This window comes from Paramisgurnus dabryanus, chromosome 11 (genome assembly GCF_030506205.2).
Source record: "Paramisgurnus dabryanus chromosome 11, PD_genome_1.1, whole genome shotgun sequence".
Classification (NCBI taxonomy): Eukaryota; Metazoa; Chordata; class Actinopteri; order Cypriniformes; family Cobitidae; genus Paramisgurnus; species Paramisgurnus dabryanus.
Genome location: NC_133347.1, coordinates 7,029,158 through 7,047,822, shown reverse-complemented (window position 1 = coordinate 7,047,822; position 18,665 = coordinate 7,029,158). Strand labels below are relative to the sequence as shown.

The window sequence follows — 18,665 nt, the reverse complement described above, 5'->3', positions numbered from 1 at the left end:
CCATAAATGAATTTATTATTATAGAAGTATGGTTTATTGACAGATTAATAAACATTTGTATAACCACAATTTTACTACAAATAAAATGATTAAATGGTTACCGTATAGAAAATCTGTGGTTACCATGATTCAACTAAAACACAGTGGGTTTTGGATCTCTCTGTTTCAATCCATTGTACATATAGTACGCCAAGTCATTTGCCAATTATACTCCTTGAGGGTGCACCTGATTGGTTAGTGAACATCCTGAGGTGACGCGCAACTTCGCCGGCGCGTCGCGTCTCCGGATGGTTCAGTGGACACGGTGTTAGCGCAAGATCACGGGGTGGATTATAGCAGAGCTCCCAAGCACAAATCACCTTCATTCAGCACAGCAATGAAGCAAAGCGCACGGATGCGCAATACATAGGCTAGATATTTCCTCAACTTTATACGTGTGTTTCGTTTTTGGTGTCATACAGACTGGACACGGAAAGTTTTTATATCTTTAGAGGAAACCCCGCGTGAACGGAGCGCGCTGCGCATCACCGCTATCAGCATCAACTGAGTGCTGAAGAGATCGGATCTGCTTTCGGGCTGCTTCTGTTTCTTGTTTATTTTTGGGCGAGGGACAAGTCCCCATAAGTACGTATGTTTTGCAAAATGAGTGTGGATCTGTAGTGCTGCGCCCCCGGTTCCCTTTAGGTTTGTGCGTATCTGTGAAGTAGTTTTAGTTTCTGTAGACTGTTCTGTCGATTCCTTTTTCTTAATCGGATGCTGGAATTTAAACAAGACTGATCCCTTTCTCTCCTCTCGTCCATCAACCAAACTCACTGATGGTTAGGATTTCGGAGAATGGTAAATGATCGATGGAAAATCATGAACAGTGTTTCAGAACTCGAGGATGGACAGCAGCACAAATCGCAGGTATGTGGACACGCGTGTCCTGTTTCTTTACCGCTGAACGGTGCGAGCGCATCGTTTGGAGATGCTTATGATAAAAAAACTATACATATGAGACTAGGCATGTATAATTTATAACAGCAAGCGTTTATTCGGTAGGATTTTTGTTTGGAAACACACCCACTTTCAAATCCCATATATTGTAGCCAAGCTTTTTACACTTTAAATATAAAGGTCCTTTGTCAGTCTGTAATGTTATAAACGTAAACATTTACATTACCTTTCTGTTGCACAAAATGTTATAACAGACTATTAAAAGATAAGGAATTTGAACCTTTGTGGAACCAATAAAGATTCTTCTATATCATTACTGCAAAAAACCCTTTTAGCACCATTATTTTATTATCAAGTGAGATATGTTAGTATTTGTTCTCACTGCTTATTGAATGTCATTGCTTTGAATCCAGAAGTCTTGGGTGCGCACCTTATAGTTTACACAAAGCTAAATTGCAAATCGTTTTTTTGGAGAATGAATCACAGTAAATTTTGTACACGTTCCTCATTTATTTTGTTGTTGTGTGTCATTTTTTGACAAGGGTAAGGCATGAACCTTTATGAATGAAGCATTCAGACTCATATAGCTGTAGTGTTGAATGATTCCTTTCCATTTCCTCTGCCTACAAAGGGAATCATTTGTTTCCATCAGTGCGGTTCATACAGAACTGAAAGATTTTACTCAGCTCCTCATGTGTGAGCGACTGCATGTTTGCCAGAAAATGACTGTGGAAGTTCATGCATTCACTGCAGAGCAAGAACACCACAGAGATGCTCTGACGGTGGAGCCCAGCATGCTATAGGATATTGCATTCTCTCTCTCTCTCGCTCGCTCGCTCGCTCTCTCTGTAAAGGCTGTGAGCATTTAGAGGAGATATACCGTATAACACTGTTTATACCGTGCCTGATTATAGTTGTTTAAGCATCAGATCAAAGCTGTAATGTCTGTTTATTACTGCTATCATCCGTCCACGGCCATCCTTCAAACCTTTCTCTCTGTAGGGGTGCGCGATGAGCACAATACAATGCCCTTTTAGGAATATGCCAAGCCTCGCTTTTGAGCAGCGTTGACATTATGGGAACTTTTTGTTTGAGGTTTTCGCCTTACATCAGCTCTTGCCTTTTTATTTGAAGTTCTTTATTTGCTCATCTCGTGTGAGTTATTTCAACGCACAGCACAAGTGAAGTGCCGTGCCAGTTTATCAAGCTGCCCGGGCCTGTTTGTTTTTGTCCTGCATAAGTTATTTTAAGTGTTGTTAATTAATCAAAGCGAATTTGTCTGCCATTCGACTGACTGATGTTTCTTAATAAAACATTCTCTCGGAGGAGGGAGATGGGGGAATCGCGTGGGATGAATTAAACCACCTGCCGTGTTGAAACTTTGATGGACTTTGATGGATTTGTAATTCGGAGTGATACTCTTATTGTGCCTTCCGGTTAAGTATAATGGGAAAAGCCTGTGGCCCATGTGCAGTTGAGCAGTGGTTCTCAAGCTTTTTCGTCATGCGGCTCCCCTTGTGTGCAGTGCATCACTTTGTGGGTCCCCCAAAGAAAATTTGTGACATAAAACATTCTAAAACTTAAAATTTAAATTAAACAAAACACTTTCATAAAACTGGGGCCCCCTGGCACCATCTCGGGACCCTCCACAGGGCCACGTCCCCCAGTTTGAGAACCACTGCAGTAGAGCGTAAGTAAAAATAAGGGGTTAAAAAGGTACTTGGTGAGACATACGGGTAATATTTGTGCTCATCACAGTGTCTAACTTTAAGCTGCAGTCAGTAACATTTTGCATAGCGTGGTGTTTATTACTTAACACTATTCTCAATGTTGGTTACCCATGCATGTTACAATCCAAGATGGTTATTTTACGCCAGTGTTTCCCAATCCTGTTCCTGGAGGCATATCAACATTACACATTTTCTAAACATTCCTATTCAAACACACCTGAATCCACTTATGAGCTCATTAGACGAGACTCCAAGATGGGAAATAATGAGACATCCTAAACGTGCAGTGTTGGTGTGCCTCCAGGAACTGGGTTGGGAAACACTGCCTTACGCAAAGCTACTTTATGGATCACCTGTATTGGATAGTTTCACCCAATTTATCTGTATTGTAATGGCACCTTTATGGTGCTTTTTGTTATTTTTTGGAGCTTGGCAGCGCCTGTGGCTGGTAGCATAAATATAGTTGTAAAGTTAGGAGTGTGTGTTAAAATCTAGTCTGACCAGTGGCACCCAGTGACTTCTCTTGAGAGGGCCAGGAGTTCAAAATATGTTTTCGGTGCGCAATGTGAACCTATGTGCATCATGCGTCATGTCAAAATATGTGCCTTCTGCACACGTGTCGAAAGGGTTTATGATAAAAGAGATGCTCATGTTCACAGAATACTTGCAAGACACTTAGGCCCTGTTAACACGAGAACGCTCGAGGGTGAAAACCTAAAAATATTTTATCGGATGTACCTTTCGTTTACACGGCGACGGCGTTTTTGAGGCTTAAAAACGCAAAAAAGTGAAAACGCCCTCCAGAGTGGAAATCTTAAAAACGGCCTACCATCGCGTTCCCGTCTAAAGGGTAAAAACACAAAAGTCTGCTCACGGTGGCTCTTTTCGCGTACGCGTTTACGTCATAGGCATGCGCCAGTTCAGGAAAATAACAACAAACATGTTGGATTATTTCCATACGTTGGACCTTTAAGTTGCCATAGCAGCTCTAATAAATATACAAGAGTCTGTGTACAGTAATGCCCTAAAAAATTACGACTAATCGTAATTATGCGTTGTTCTTGTATAGAAATGAGTACCCAGCAAGCAATTTTGCGTTTAATAGACATCTACTAACCAGTCCTTTCAGAAAAACGCTGAATGTTTTTGTAATTGTTGTGGGCAAAAATCCTTAATCTTGTAGTACGTTTTCTTAAAAAATGCGATGGAAATTGCAGGATTTTTATGCAATTTTATATGATGAAATTGCGGGAAGTCATGCCCCCAAAAATTACGATTCATCGTAATTATGTATTTTTCTTGTATAGAAATGAGTACCCTGCAAGCAATTTTGCGTTTAATAGACATCTACTAACCAGTCCTTTCAGAAAAACGCTGAATTTTTTTTGTAATTGTTGTGGGCAAAAGTCCTTGATCTTGTAGTACGTTTGCTTAAAAATTGCGATGGAAATTGCGGGATTTTTTTGCCATTTTATGCGATGAAATTGCGGGAAGTAATGTCCCCAAAAATTACGATTCATCGTAATTATGCATTGTTCTTGTATAGAAATGAGTACCCAGCAAGCAATTTTGCATTTTTATAGACATCTAATAACCAGTCCTTTCAGAAAAATGCAGAATGTTTTGTAATTGTTGTGGGCAAAAATCCTTGATCTTGTAGTACGTTTTCTTAAAAAATGCGATGGAAATTGCGGGATTTTTATGCAATTTTATGCGATGAAATTGCTGGAAGTAATGCCCCCAAAAATTACGATTCATCGTAATTATGCATTTTTCTTGTATAGAAATGAGTACCCAGCAAGCAATTTTGCGTTTAATAGACATCTAATAACTAGTCCTTTCAGAAAAACGCAGAATTTTTTTGTAATTGTTGCGGGCAAAAATCCTTGATCTTGTAGTACGTTTTCTTAAAAAATGCGATGGAAATTGCAGGATTTTTATGCAATTTTATGCTATGAAATTGCGGGAACTTGCAAAAAACTGCTTGCAGCTTTTGCAGCATTTCAATGATGTTCACGTCACATAATCACGTCACTTCATAACATTCCGATGGCAACAGGGGAAATGGCTGCCCTTGTGTGAGGTAAATGCAACATTTTTCAACTTTCTGCTAAAATATATTTGATTTTTGCTACGAAAATGCGGGGATTATGAAATCATGCAAACCCTGCATATTTTGTACACGGAAATTTGCAATTTATGCTGCGAAAGTGCGGCATATTTGAAAAAATGTGGCCCCCACATAAATATGCAGAATTTGGCAGGTTATGCATTGAATCATGCGATCGCATAATCACGTTTTTTCTGGAGGGACTGAAAAACACAGCCCAGACGGGGCTGTCGGTGAAAATTTATTAGACGTCTAACCATAGCCCAAAAATAAATAAAATAAATACATAAAAAGCAAACAAAATCACTGTTGACTTTGCTTACATGATGGAATATTATACATCTCACAAATTAATTAGGCAAAAACGGCAAATTCAAGTTTATTTTGGCTAAAAGTGGGTTAGTCATAGCCGGACTATATCGGGTCTATAGTTAACCTAGACGGTGAAATGGCAGCTGTTGCTTGCTGGGTATTAACGTCTTGCTTGCTGGGTCTTCAGTAGAAAGAAGCCCTTTAAGATGCTATTGTGTTGTTAACCCTGAATCCAGATGCTGACTCAAACACCAGCTGCGTACATACACATAAAACAGATCATGGCGAGTTGTTTTTCACACTATGTAATTGATTTACTTGTTGGCTTTTAGCTGTAAAAGGCTGGAGGTATTGAAGAATCTAAAGGCAGTGGGAAACATTTGTCATCCTGTGGAGCTGGAATTGCACTGGCTGTAACACTGCCGAGAATATCGCTGGTACAGTTAAACGGCATGTTATCAGTTTTCAGCTAAAATTTAAGATGCTTAAATTTTAATTCTTCAATTTCTTAGAAATGAATAAAAGTGTTCAATTTTAGTGTCGATGGAGGGCCTGAAACATTCATACTGTAGCTTAAAATTATAGCAGCTATTAGGATTTGCAAAATGACTTTCTGGGTTGATGATGAGTAGCTTTTCATAAAGATAAAGTCTAGATCCAGATTTTTATCTCTTAAGTTAATCCAGGAAAGAATCTAGTCGAGCGCAGCTGTCGTCTGCGTTCTGTCCAGCGATTCCCATCGGCGCACACCACAAACCAATTGTATGGCCAAACAGAGACAATGTGAGAGATGTTTACCAATTTTGTCCCGGACACAATGGGCATAGAAAGTCCAAACATGTGGGCAGAAATTCATTTCTTTGGGATGCTTGTCAAACACAACGCTGCCAATTAACCACCCTTCCAAAAATCTGGACGCCTGCTGTTCTGTAATGAAGGCAGTAACTGCATGACTGAACATAGCCATTATGTGGGTATAAGATAAAACACTCAATACCGAGCGTGTCCACCAGCTTACAAAGTATGCTGTCGTATAGCCCTGATGACTCTGAAAACACTTTCCCATTTCATAATGTCCATTTGCTTTCCATCCTGTATTAGTGATACAGACCTGCTCCTTTTTATATAATAGTTGTTTATTTGCTCTCACAATGGAAGCAGAATGGGTTGGGCACTGATGGGTTGTTTCAGAAAAGATTTTATTTCAATCTATAGTTCACAGAAACGGTTAAAACATCAGACTCATGCCTCTCTGCTGACCAGCACCCATGTGGTTTATGCTGGTTAGTGCTGGTTTTGTACTGGTGTACAAGTATAGCAAAAAAATCATAATTTTTATGATTGTGATTGTCAAAAATGGTCCCACACTGTCACTGGGACAGTGCATACTAATTTTGGATGCACTTGGCCGAAAAACAAAACCAAAAATGACTTTTAAAGTTATTGTATAATTGTATTAATTACATTAACCGAATGCATACAGATCTGTACCTAAATTGTATAAACTAGGGATGCATGGTATTTTTTAGCACTGAAAATTTTCATCCAAAAATTGCCTAATCGCAGAAAGAAAAGAACAGGCAAATATATAAACCGAAAATAAAAGTCTCATTGCAGCCATTATCTAACCCAGTCTTGCAAAATTACGTACCTATAGTCACATATATTTTTGATTCTTTTTTTATGATACTGTTACAAATGTCTGCATTTTTTCGTGACCGTACCACCGTATCACGAATTTCTGTTTATGTGTCATTGTCATTGGTTACTCAACTGTTTTGAGTAACCAATTTTCTTACAATTGTTGCTTTGGTTTAGGGTTATATTTACATAAAATGACATCCTTACCCAAACTCTAACCCTAACGGCAGGCGACAATGGTTTAAATATAAAAAAATCTGAAAAAATTGTATAAACCAATTCTTAAAGTGACATCCTAACGCAAACACCAAATGTAACCCTAAACCGAAGCGACAGCGGTTTGAAAATAGGAAAAAGCAGTTGAGTAACCAATACATGACAATGACACATTAACAGAAATTCGTGATACTGTCCAAAAAAAACAACGTGGAAAATCATGACAGTATGACGAAAAATAATCACAAATTTACGTGACTATAGTTATATAATTTTGTGAGACTGGGTTAGATTTTTTTTTTTTTTTTTGGTTTATAATTTTGCATGTTTTTTTCTTTCTGTGATTATGCAATTTTTGGTCGAAATTTTTCAGCGTGAAATTACATTCCTAGTGAAATTGCATCCTTAGTATGTACCATTTAGGTTCAGATCTGTATGGGTGGTTCTCACAAAATCCAGATATGGAAGGTGTCCAGCATCAGAATTTTTTAAAAAGCCCTTGAAGCCCTATTGCACATATTAGATTAAGGTCTGAACTTACTATAACCATTATTTTCATAGGATTTAAAAAATATTTCCTATAGAATTATTTACATTTTTTAGATTATCATTATCAGAAATGATCATAACCGCAACATGATATTACATTAAATGTATGCATTTACAAACTCATGTTTCGGTAATGACAACTAAAAAGTTGTTTAGGTCCTATGAGAAATAAAATTTCTACTTTTATCTGGAGAGAAAAAATAAGAACTGTTTACGTGGTAGCCATCTTAAGTGTCACAGTCAAATCTGTCCTTCCAACAATTTTTTTTTGAAAATGTTAGTTCCTTGAGAGCTTAAACAATGATTGAAAATTGTTGTGGAGGATGAGACATTTGATCTTGGACACATTTTTATTCCTTATTATTGTCTTTATATTACCCAATGATCACCAAATACCACATGTTTCTTTACTGTAAATGTTTATAGTATAACATGCACTGAAGCTTTTAATTTTTTTGATTTTTTATTATAAATATTTCCATGTCAAAGAACCCAAATCCAGTCATGGACAAGTTGCGGTAATGAAACTTTTTCCCTTAAATGTGAAAAAAACACCAAAATTGGTTTGTATGATGTCATTTGAAATCATGTGCAAAATAGTACATGGAGAGATGTTTGTAACTGTATGCTTCTTATTTTGATAGCATTTACTTTCTTTATCAAAATGTTTTATGACACCTCATAAGTCTAATTTCGCGAGAATCACCCATATACATTCTGTATTTCTGAGGGTACCATTATCTACCTTTGAGGTGCTAATATTCACTATTTGGTACCAACATTTACTTCTGAGGTACTGATATGAACTCTTTAGGTACTTTCTATAAGGGTACCGCCCTAGTAGGGACTATTTTTGACCATTTTTTTCTGACAGTGTAGTCCATGCACAAAGTTTATTGTGGCTGATAATTCAGATTTTGACCAGATCCTTTCAACCACAACATATTCCTTTTCACGTCCTCCTTTATGCATAATAAAGTCTTCTGGCCTTGGTTGTAGCATATTGACAGCAGATAGATGTGAAAGCCATAAAGTCCCTCAGATCTATGGCTTTCCCTTCTCCGCTGTTATCCGTGCAGAAGATCCATCATAGGATTGTGGGGCTATTTGAGGGATGAATTCTGATATATCGAGTCCTACAGCGGAGAGGCTCACACTAAGAGTAGTTGTATAATTATAGACTATCAATGGTTCTCCTAGATGGCACGTGTATATCAGACTGTCATTTATAGTATTTTCAATTTGTCACCCAGAACTGTAATGTCACGGCTGGGTGTTGGAGAGAATCTTTTTGAAACCACTGACATTATTCTGATGTTATCTTTTATTTTTCACTTTCAAAAATAAAGGAATTTTAAGACAACGGGGTGTTAAAGTAAACAGTCTAATTTGCTACGGGTCACATCTGTTGACATTTCGCGAAGGCAACCTTTTATCTAATTCAGGAGCGCAGACACACCTTTTGGTATTTGCTTTTCGTTTGACATTTCTTCTTTATTTTCTGAGCGATTACCTGAAGAATAGAAGAACCTTTCTGATGCTTATCTTTATAGTCAGCCTGAATAAGCAGAAATTGCACCTTCTAGATTGCGTTTTAGGCATGTTTGCGTCATTCCTTCTCTGAATCCAGTGCTTAAACAAACCAGTGGTCGCAGTTCAGTTGCTGCTCATTTTCTCCTAAAGCGTTTGTAAGGGGTTTGAATATGCAAAAAAGAGCAGATAAAGATTTTAATACCATCTCAAAGTGGTGCTATAATTCTCCAACAAAATAACTCACATGAGAGAAATAAACCAATGATGCTTGCTTGACCAGGTGTGTGTAAGATTTTGGACTTTTCTACAAAATAATTAAACAAAAAGGGACGAACCCAACTGCTGGGTTAAAATAACCCAGAATTTTTTAATATTTGACACAACAAAGGGTTAAATCAATCCATCATTTTGGGTTGAAACCACCCTGCAAAGCTTAAATTGCAGCCCAAGGGGTTGTGTTTGTCTCTTTTTTACCCAAATAACCCACACCGAACATGAAGCATCACGTTCCTCACTTTAGATTACTTTTGGGATTTGTGTCATACAAATTTTTCCCTTGAGTTGAAAATTTTCAACTTGCACGAAGACACGTTTGAGGCGAATAGCGGGTGTTTCGTTTTTAATAGGGTTGTGTAATGGTCACATGCATTCAGATTAAATAAAATATGTATTTATGTTAGTAGTTTTATGTAAATTATTGATTTTTTTATTTACATTTGATGATTTAATTGATGATTTAATTTATTTGATGATTTAATTTATTTATTTACATTTGATGATTTAATTGTATTTAATTAATTTTTCCTTATCGATTAACAAACCCCGCAATTCTCAGGGGGTTCCATCATGGATTCACGTAGTGGCCGAAAATAGTCCCCTGCTGTTGAAAGTTACTAAGGGGACTATTTTCGGCTGCTGCATAATATCATTGCGCCTCCTGCAGCCATGTTACGGCAGCAAAGTCTTTTAATTTTCTGTCGGTCTTAGTACACAATGTAACTAAAGAAGAGTCAAGTTTTAAATAGGAAAAATATTGAAACTCCTTGGTTATTTTTTTACCGCAATGCTAATGGTCTAATCAGATTCAATAGATTATGCTAAGCTATGCTAAAAGTGCTAGCGCCAGACCTGGAGATCAGCTGAATGGATTCCAAAAAGGTAAAAATCTAATGTTTAATGCTGCGTTTACACCAACCGTGTTTCAGGCATCAAAATCGCGTCTACCGCACCTAGTTTGCCGCTTGAACAGTTTGAATGCATTCGCGCGTGTCGAGCAAAGTAGACGCGCGGAAAAGCAAACATTTGACGCGCGTCAGAGGCAAACTCTGCTTCTTGTGGGAGGGGCAAGTGCTATGCGGTTGTCTGTTTGCAAGATGACTGATGTTGATTGTGCATTTATCGAGAGAGTTACCAGTTTGTATTTGGTTACCTTATTATAGGGGGAAAATAAATGGTGCAGGTCAATAAATGGCGCGGGTCGATAAACGTCACGTGACACAAAAGTGAATTGTGTATTTACAACTTACCAGGTTGCCCAATGTCCTCACTGACACTCTTCCAAGCGAGGTCCTTTTTATTCCTGTCTCCTCTATAGAAATAAGAACTTGTGTCATATAGCTCCGGGTGACTGCTTACAGACAATATCAAGCCTTCATGCTGAATGAGTGACTCCGGGCGGGGCTGCCACCACAGCAGCAAGCAGGCTCCTGATTGGTTAATGCGGCGTGAAATTCCGCAAAAATTCAAAATTTTCAACTCGGGCGTCAGCCGGAAATTCGTGTGAACCGTAAAATGCACAAAAAGCACCGCGCACAACGATCAATTCGCGCCTTTTGCGTGAACTAGACACGCGAATGAGGCCAAAACGCGTCTTTTGCACCGCGCCAAACGCCTCATCCGCGCCGCAGGACCTCCAGACGCACGTGAACGCATCTTCACATTGACATAAATTGAAATCACTCGCGCTTCATGCCTCTACCGCGATTGGTGTAAACGCAGCATAACTCTAGAGGAGCTGGAAAATTAGCATATTTTCAAAAAAGTGAAGTGTCTCTTTAAGAACCTTTGACTAAATGGTTCTTTGGGGAGCCAAAATGGTTCCACTGTGGCATCAACACTAATGTAGCACATTAATGTTTTATGCATAATAGAACTGTATAGTATTTTTAAATACAGACTGTATAATCCAATAAAGAGCCACATATGGTGGAATAAACGGAAACATTTGCTGTATTATTACATGCAGGGGAGTGTGACAATTATAGCCACAAATCCTATTAGGTAAATGTATTAGAAGAAAAATAATAATAATGTAATACATAAGCGCTTAAGTCCATCAGTTCTTGTGTTTGTTGCCTGGGGAATAAAAGCCGATTGTGAATGTATTGGATTGTGATACTATAAGACAGAATCTCCTAACAGGCCCAATTGGGCAGACAGATTATCATCTGGGTGGATTGAATCACACAGTTTCAGGGATTTGGACGTGATGATGGTTGCTGAAGATTTGTTCAATTTATGGGAAGGTCAGAGCATGCAATTTGTGGTGGTGTTCGAATTGATCCTCGAGTGGCCTTTCGCCGCACCGTTGCGTAGTAATAAGAGACATCGGTAAGGCTGATAAGAACACTTCCTCTGGTGCGGCGATAAAATGTGTTCATTTACTCATATTGCACACGGTCTGCGAGGAATTCATAAAGCGTATGTGCTGCTGTTGTCTTTATCGGGACGCCTCGGGGGGAGTTAATCTGAAACCTGTAGGATTCCAAACCAGACAATCATTTCTACAGTTACAGTTTAGATCTTGGAAAATATGATACACGGAGAAGTGGAAACATTGTTTTGTGAATTATTAAGAACCGTGGACGAAAAACTAGCTAATAATTAATTATTTTTTGGTTGTTGATCATTCTATACAAAATCTAACCTGTGTGTATGTTTTAAATCAAAGATGAAGATATCCAACCTACAGTATACTGAAAACAAAGATGGACATCACAGTATAACTTTTATGTAACTTGATTTGCAGTCCATTTTGGACAGTTTTATTGTACTGTGCAAGCACAAGCATGCATGCATCTAAATTCATTATGTGAACATAAAACTGCATCCTCTTATTGAAATATTATCTCGGTGCCTGAATCTATAAATACTGTAACATGACAGTCAATGCGTGGTGATGGTTTTCTCTCGACTATGTGTGATAAAGACAGTGAGGTGATATATTGTTTTCCTCGATTGTGATTCATGTTCATACATTTATAAAAAGTAAATGTGCTAATGATATCATAGAGGAACCAATTGTAGCACCTTTATTTTAAAGGAAAACACCACCGTTTTTCAATATTTTACACTGTTCTTACCTTAACTTAGATGAATTAATACATCCCTATCTTTTTTCAGTGTGTCAACTTTCAATCTTTGTACAGCACTTCTTGAATGTGTTAGCTTTTAATCTAGCCCCATTCATTCCTATGGCTCAAAACAAAAGTTTTTTTTTGTGCACATACTTACTCGTGTAAGTACTCATGTAACTGTCTTTAAATAGGGAAAACATGGAAGTGTTTAGTGGCTTCTAAATTCATAGCTGTTTGGAGCCATAGGAATGAATGGGGCTAGGCTAAATGCTAACACATTCACGAGGCGCTGTACAATAATTAGAAGTGCATGCATTGAAAAAAGATATATAAATATAATTTTTCTAAGTTGAGGTAAGAACATAGTAAAATATTGAAAAACGGTGGTGTTTTCCTTTAAATTTGTACAGATTTTCTTTAAAAGGGATAGTTCACCCAAAAATGAACACAACGGAAGATATTTTGAGAAATGTTTGAAACCAAATCGTTTGAAGACCCTGTTTACTTCCATGGTATTATTTTTTCCTACTATGGAAGTAAATAGTGTCCTCGAACGGTTTGGTTACAAACATTTTTCAAAATATCTTATTTTGTATTCATCAGAATAAAGACATTTATACAGGTTTGTAACAACAATCATTTTTGGTGAACTATCCCTTTAAGAATTTGAGAATCCCTTTTTGAATTTTAACACTGGCTTGAAAATCCTAAACTGCTAACTTATTAACCACATTTAACTAGAATTACTATACTTTATTCATTCTGTCTCTTCTCTCTCTCTCTCTCTCTCTCTCTCTCTCTCTCTCTCTCTCTCTCTCTCTCTCTCTCTCTCTCTCTCTCTCTCTCTCTCGCTCTCTCTCTCGCTCTCTCTCTCTCTCTCTCTCTCTCTCTCTCTCTCTCTCTCTCTCTCTCTCTCTCTCTCTCTTCACTGTCAAAAAAAGCTGTCACTAGTACCCTCTAAAAAGGTCCTAATATGTACCATTTACGTACAGACACAATTTCATATGTACCTTTGAGGTACTATAATGAACTCTTTAGGTGCAAAGGTTTACTTTTTGAAAGGGTACTGCCAAGTGACAGCTAGAGACTATTTTACAGTGTAGTGTACCTACAGTATGTTACACTACGGCATTGTGTACTTTATTTTTAAGTGCGTACTTGTCACTAATCCAGTGTGCACTCGTCGACCATCAATCATTTTTTGGTTGATGTCTAGACAGACACTAATGTAATAGTCACCTGGCGGGACTCCAGCGGTGTGGAAAGACAGGAAGATGATGTTTTCTGCCAATCAGTTGCAAGATGAAGAAGGTGTTTTAGGGACTATGCTGTCTCTTAATGTGAGATATCAGCAGTCTTTTAAAGCTAAATGCTACAGTATTCAGGACAGGATACAGTACACTGCAAAAAATGACTTAGTATTTTATTCTTGTTTTTAGTAGAAATATCTAAAAATTCTTGAATCAAGATTTATTTTCTTGATGAGCAAATGACCTAAGAAAATAAATCTAGTTTTTAGACAAAACATAGCAAATTGAAAGGATTTTGTGCATAAAACAAGCAAAAAAATCTGCCAATGGGGTAAGCTAACTTTTCTTACATTTTTCTTGAATTTAGTGTTAAAGAAAACTGTTCAAGATTTTTTTGCTTACCCCATTGGCAGATTTTTTTTTTGCTTGTTTTATGCACAAAATCACTTAAATTTTATATTTTGGTCTAAAAACTAGACTTATTTTCTTGGGTCATTTTGCTCATCAAGAAAAAGCATCTTAAGTTACGAATTTTTAGATATTTTAACTGAAAACAAGACAAAAATACTCAGATTTTTTTTTCTTGCAAATCAGTTTTTGCAATGTAACTCTAATTCTATTTTCCTCTAGTATGATGGCCATTTTGAAGCTGAAAGGTTTTAAAATGCAGAGACAGAGATGAATGATGTCTGAAACAGGACTCAGCTGTTTTGAAACTCTGTGAATCCCGGTAGCATTGTGTGTTTTTAACCTCTGATGCACATTTTGTATTTTCCCCTGACCAGATTTGAAATCGGGTAATGAGATGTGAGTGATGGATATGATTTTATTTACGTGTTTTATTCTGACATTTTACCTACAGTATAGGCTGAGCAAATCTTCACTACTCTTTACACATTTGCAATTCAGCATCATTAAAATGTAAATGTAATACCTACAGCAAGTGAGTTTTAGTTTTGTTTGCTAAAACCTTTAAAGTTTGATGGTCTCAATATTGTATTTTGGTGCATTTAGTACACAGTAAAAAATTAATTGTAGCACTTAAATTTTAACAACTTGAATTAAAAAGTCAATTCAACTTTCTTGACTAGTGAGGAGTTGGTATAAATAAATAAAAAATAAAGTTGAATGGGCTTAAGTTCTTACAACTTTATTTTTATATAGCAACTTCTAATTAGTCAAAAAAGTTGTAATGACTTAATAATTTATGTTGTTCAGACTTAAACATTTTAGCGCAACAAGTGTATCTTTGAAGTACCTTGAGGTACTAATATGCTCCCTTTGGGTACAAAGGTGTACTTTTTGAAAGGGTACCGCCCCAGTGACAGCAGGGCTCAACATAAAGGACTTCCCGGGGCAAGCGTGAGAGACGTTTGGGCTAGCAAAAAGTATTGTCACTTGTCCGATTGGGCCAGTGCTTCACCCTCAGTCACTAAAATATATTTTCATCAGTGTATATTATTTAACATCTTGGAAGCAGACAATCACTTGGGTAAAACACGACATAAGAAACAATGCAATATTTTGCACAATTTTCTGTCGGTTTACAGGTCAAGCAGAAAATTTGGGAGCCTTTTTACGTTGTAACATGTCTGTTGTAAATGTATACAATTATATTTGACATTTGAATTATTATTTTTAAATATGTGACACTGACATTTTTTTATTGGGGCCAGTGAAAATTTTGGCAGGGCAAGTGAAAACCTGAACCACTGCCCCGACCGGGTGAGTATAAAAAAATTTGCGTTGAACCCTGGACAGCTTTTATACTTTTTTCTGAGAGTGTACAGGTATACAAGAATTAGGATATTTTGAATAAAAAACTTTTGAAGCTATTTTAGAGCAAATACTTAAATCTAAATATCACATTTTGTAAATATGCTTTCTAGATCGACAGTTTTGTCAGCTTTCTGAGCCCTGGTTTTGCTCTTTTCCATTTTCTATTTACTGTGGTGCAGATGGCGATCTTTCATTCTGTGTTTGTCTGTGAACTGTGGCTGTTGACTTGCGTATGATGGGATTTCATTGTGTGAGCAATTCATTCTTGATTCTGTATTTGATGTATTGTGTGCTAAGACCAACATATGGCTTTCGACTGCACTGTGGTCTGTAGTTTTGTATTAATCCATCCATTTCTCATCATCAAAAAACTGTAATTTCCAGTAGCCGGGCAACAAATGTGATCATTTATATCTAAATAATTGATGTGGACGATGTGAATCAGCTTGAGAACTATCCCTTTAACACTACTGTTTAAGGAAGGTAGGGAGTTAAAACATAGTTTTTATGAGGGATAGAAGATAATAATGTTTGTAACCAAACTGTTTAGAGGCCTCATTGACCTTGATAGTATTTTTTTATTCCTACTATGGATTTTTTTCTTTTTGGGTGAACTATCCCTTTAATGCACATTCTGACTTTAGGTGAGAAACACCACTATAGTGCACGTCCCGTATGATAGTGTCTGTTTTTGGAAACTGGACATTGCTGACAGCACCTTTTGTTTGAAGCTATATAGAGGGGATGTTAATGGCCACTCTGTCCAGCGTAATGTGTCTCAGACTGTTATATCTAAAGCATTGCTCATTAAAACATCCGGCACTGCTGCATGCACACTGCAAACCACCCACTGGCTGCCATTATAGATTTCCTGTAGTGTCGCAGACCAGTTTCTTTACGCCTTCCTCAAAACTCTGCATTTAACCGGCAGGAGCAGTAAATAAGACATTTACGAATGTCCCTAATCTATTTTAACCTCTTGTAAACCTACCTAAAACCTGTAAAAAAACAACAACAGTGGAGACCAACTATACTACACTCATGCGTTTTTTTTTTTTTTTTTTTTTTTGGGAGTGTGAGGCCTTGCCACGTAATCGTTTATTTTTTACCGTCCTGAAGCAGTTTATATATAATATTGTGTCCGTAATCCTGGTGGAATTCCTTCCGTGACGAAGACATTTTTAGCATCTAAAGTGCAATGTAATGAAGAGCAATGGATGTGCATTAGGTTTGTGAGGTTTACCTCTTATTTAAGTGCTTAATTCAAGGTTACTTTGAACCCATTTGCTGATTTTTTTGTTCTTGATTTTTCTTGATTCCTAACCTGGTCACCATGTTTGTGAAATCCAGACTAAAGTCTTATAATTTAATTGTTAGATTAAGAAAAACAACACTCAATGGGTCTCATTCATGAAACATTCCTAAATATACAAGTAAATATGTGAGTGATTTGTGCGTAAACAGACCTTTCCGAAAACTCTCCTCCAGATTCACAAATACTTTGTAAATGTCAGATATGACAGTGAAATGTATGTTAATGAATTCTAATCATTCGTAAACAGGGTGTGCATGCACGCTCATTCACAATTAGCATAATCCCGCCTATGCACTACAGCTACAAAAACGACATATCTAGGAATTCTGCAATCCTCTGGTTTGGCTACATTGTATTGCATACATGCATAAGAGACTAATATACATGACTATCAAGAAATTAATAATTTATGTCCACCAAAGTGTTTTAAGTTTTTTTCGTTGTTGAGTTGTGTTTTTTGAAGAGTTACACTGCAAAAAATTATTTTCAAGAAAAAAATCTTAGTATTTTTGTCTTGTTTTCAGTAAAAATATCTAAAAATTCTTAAATGAAGATGTATTTTCTTGATGAGCAAAAGGAAGAAAATAAGTCTAGTTTTTATACCAAAAATATTAAATTTAAGTGATGTTGTGCATAAAACAAGCAAAAAAATCTGCCAATGGGGTAAGCAAAACATCTTGCACATTTTTCTTAAACACTAAATTCAAGAAAAATTCTAGAAAAATTAGCTTACTCCATTGGCAGATTTTTTTGCTTGTTTTATGCACAAAAGCACAAAATTTGATATTTTTGGTCTTCAAACTAGACTTATTTTCTTGGGTCGTTTTGCTCATCAAGAAAAAGCATCTTAATTTAAGAATTTTTTGATATTTTTACTGAAAACAAGACAAAAATACTAAAAAAATCTTGAAAATCTGTTTTTTTTTTTGCAGTGTAGTGTTTAAGAAAAATGTTCAATATTTTTTTGCTTAACCCATTGGCAGATTTCTTTGCTTGTTTTATGCACAAAATCACTTAAATTTGATATTTTTGGTCTAAAAACTCGTTTTGCTCATCAAGAAAAAGCATTTTTAGATATTTTTACTGAAAACAAGACAAAAATACTAAGACATTTATTCTTGAAATTTTTTTTGCAGTGTAAATAGTAAAAAATTTGACCACAAAATGTGTGGTCATTATGATGTATAGTTCATCAAAATGTCTAATTCGTTTGTCTAAAAGAATACAGAACGTTTTAATGTTTTAGGCACCGTTTACACGTGGTGGGGAGCAGGGGTATATTTTTTCATACCAACTAACATTAAAAAAAAACCTGAACATTACGACGAATCCCAAAATTTACACAAAAATTCATCCTGATCATGTTTAATAAATGAGACCCATTGATTTCACTTTGAAAGCCGATTATTCAGACTGATATCTGCTGATACGGATAGTTTGGTGGTTATATTAACTTGCAGAGATGAAATAAGATAAGATTACATTTTTTGAATGTTATTCATTCATATGACCATTCATATTTAACATTAAACTAGTGATGTTACTTTACATATCTATTCACAAAGCTCAAATATATTTAATTTTCTTGTTATCTTTTGATTACACTCATGACAATCGGCTGTTTTAGACTATCGGCCGATTGCCCATAGTTTAAAAATTGATTTTATTGACCAATACCAATTATTGGCCGATATATCAGTGCATGTCAAATTTTAATCTTTGACATGACCTTACACTGAAAAAAAATTTTTCATTCAATTTACTCAATTTTTTTAAGGTAAGTGATTGCAATCAATTTATTTAAGCTACATTTAAACAAAAAAAGATTAGTAAAGTAAAATAAAATAAAAAACTTTTGTTTAAATGTAGTAAATTGAATGAATAATTTTTTTGAGTGTACTCTGTAAATATTAGAGATAATAAGTTTATATTTTTACA

The 18,665-nt window shown here is 36.3% G+C and overlaps 1 protein-coding gene across 1 annotated transcript in view; it reads left to right on the top strand.

Annotated features, from left to right (window-relative positions):
* The first annotated feature begins 280 nt into the window (after positions 1–280).
* The window catches only part of fibcd1a (fibrinogen C domain containing 1a), a 155,197-nt gene continuing 136,812 nt past the window's right edge, over positions 281–18,665 (top strand). The window contains exons 1-2 of the mRNA XM_065248381.2: positions 281–624; positions 824–906. Of these exons, the coding sequence (XP_065104453.1) occupies positions 835–906 (72 nt within the window). The 5' untranslated portion in view covers positions 281–624; positions 824–834. The remainder of the gene's footprint in view (positions 625–823; positions 907–18,665) is intronic.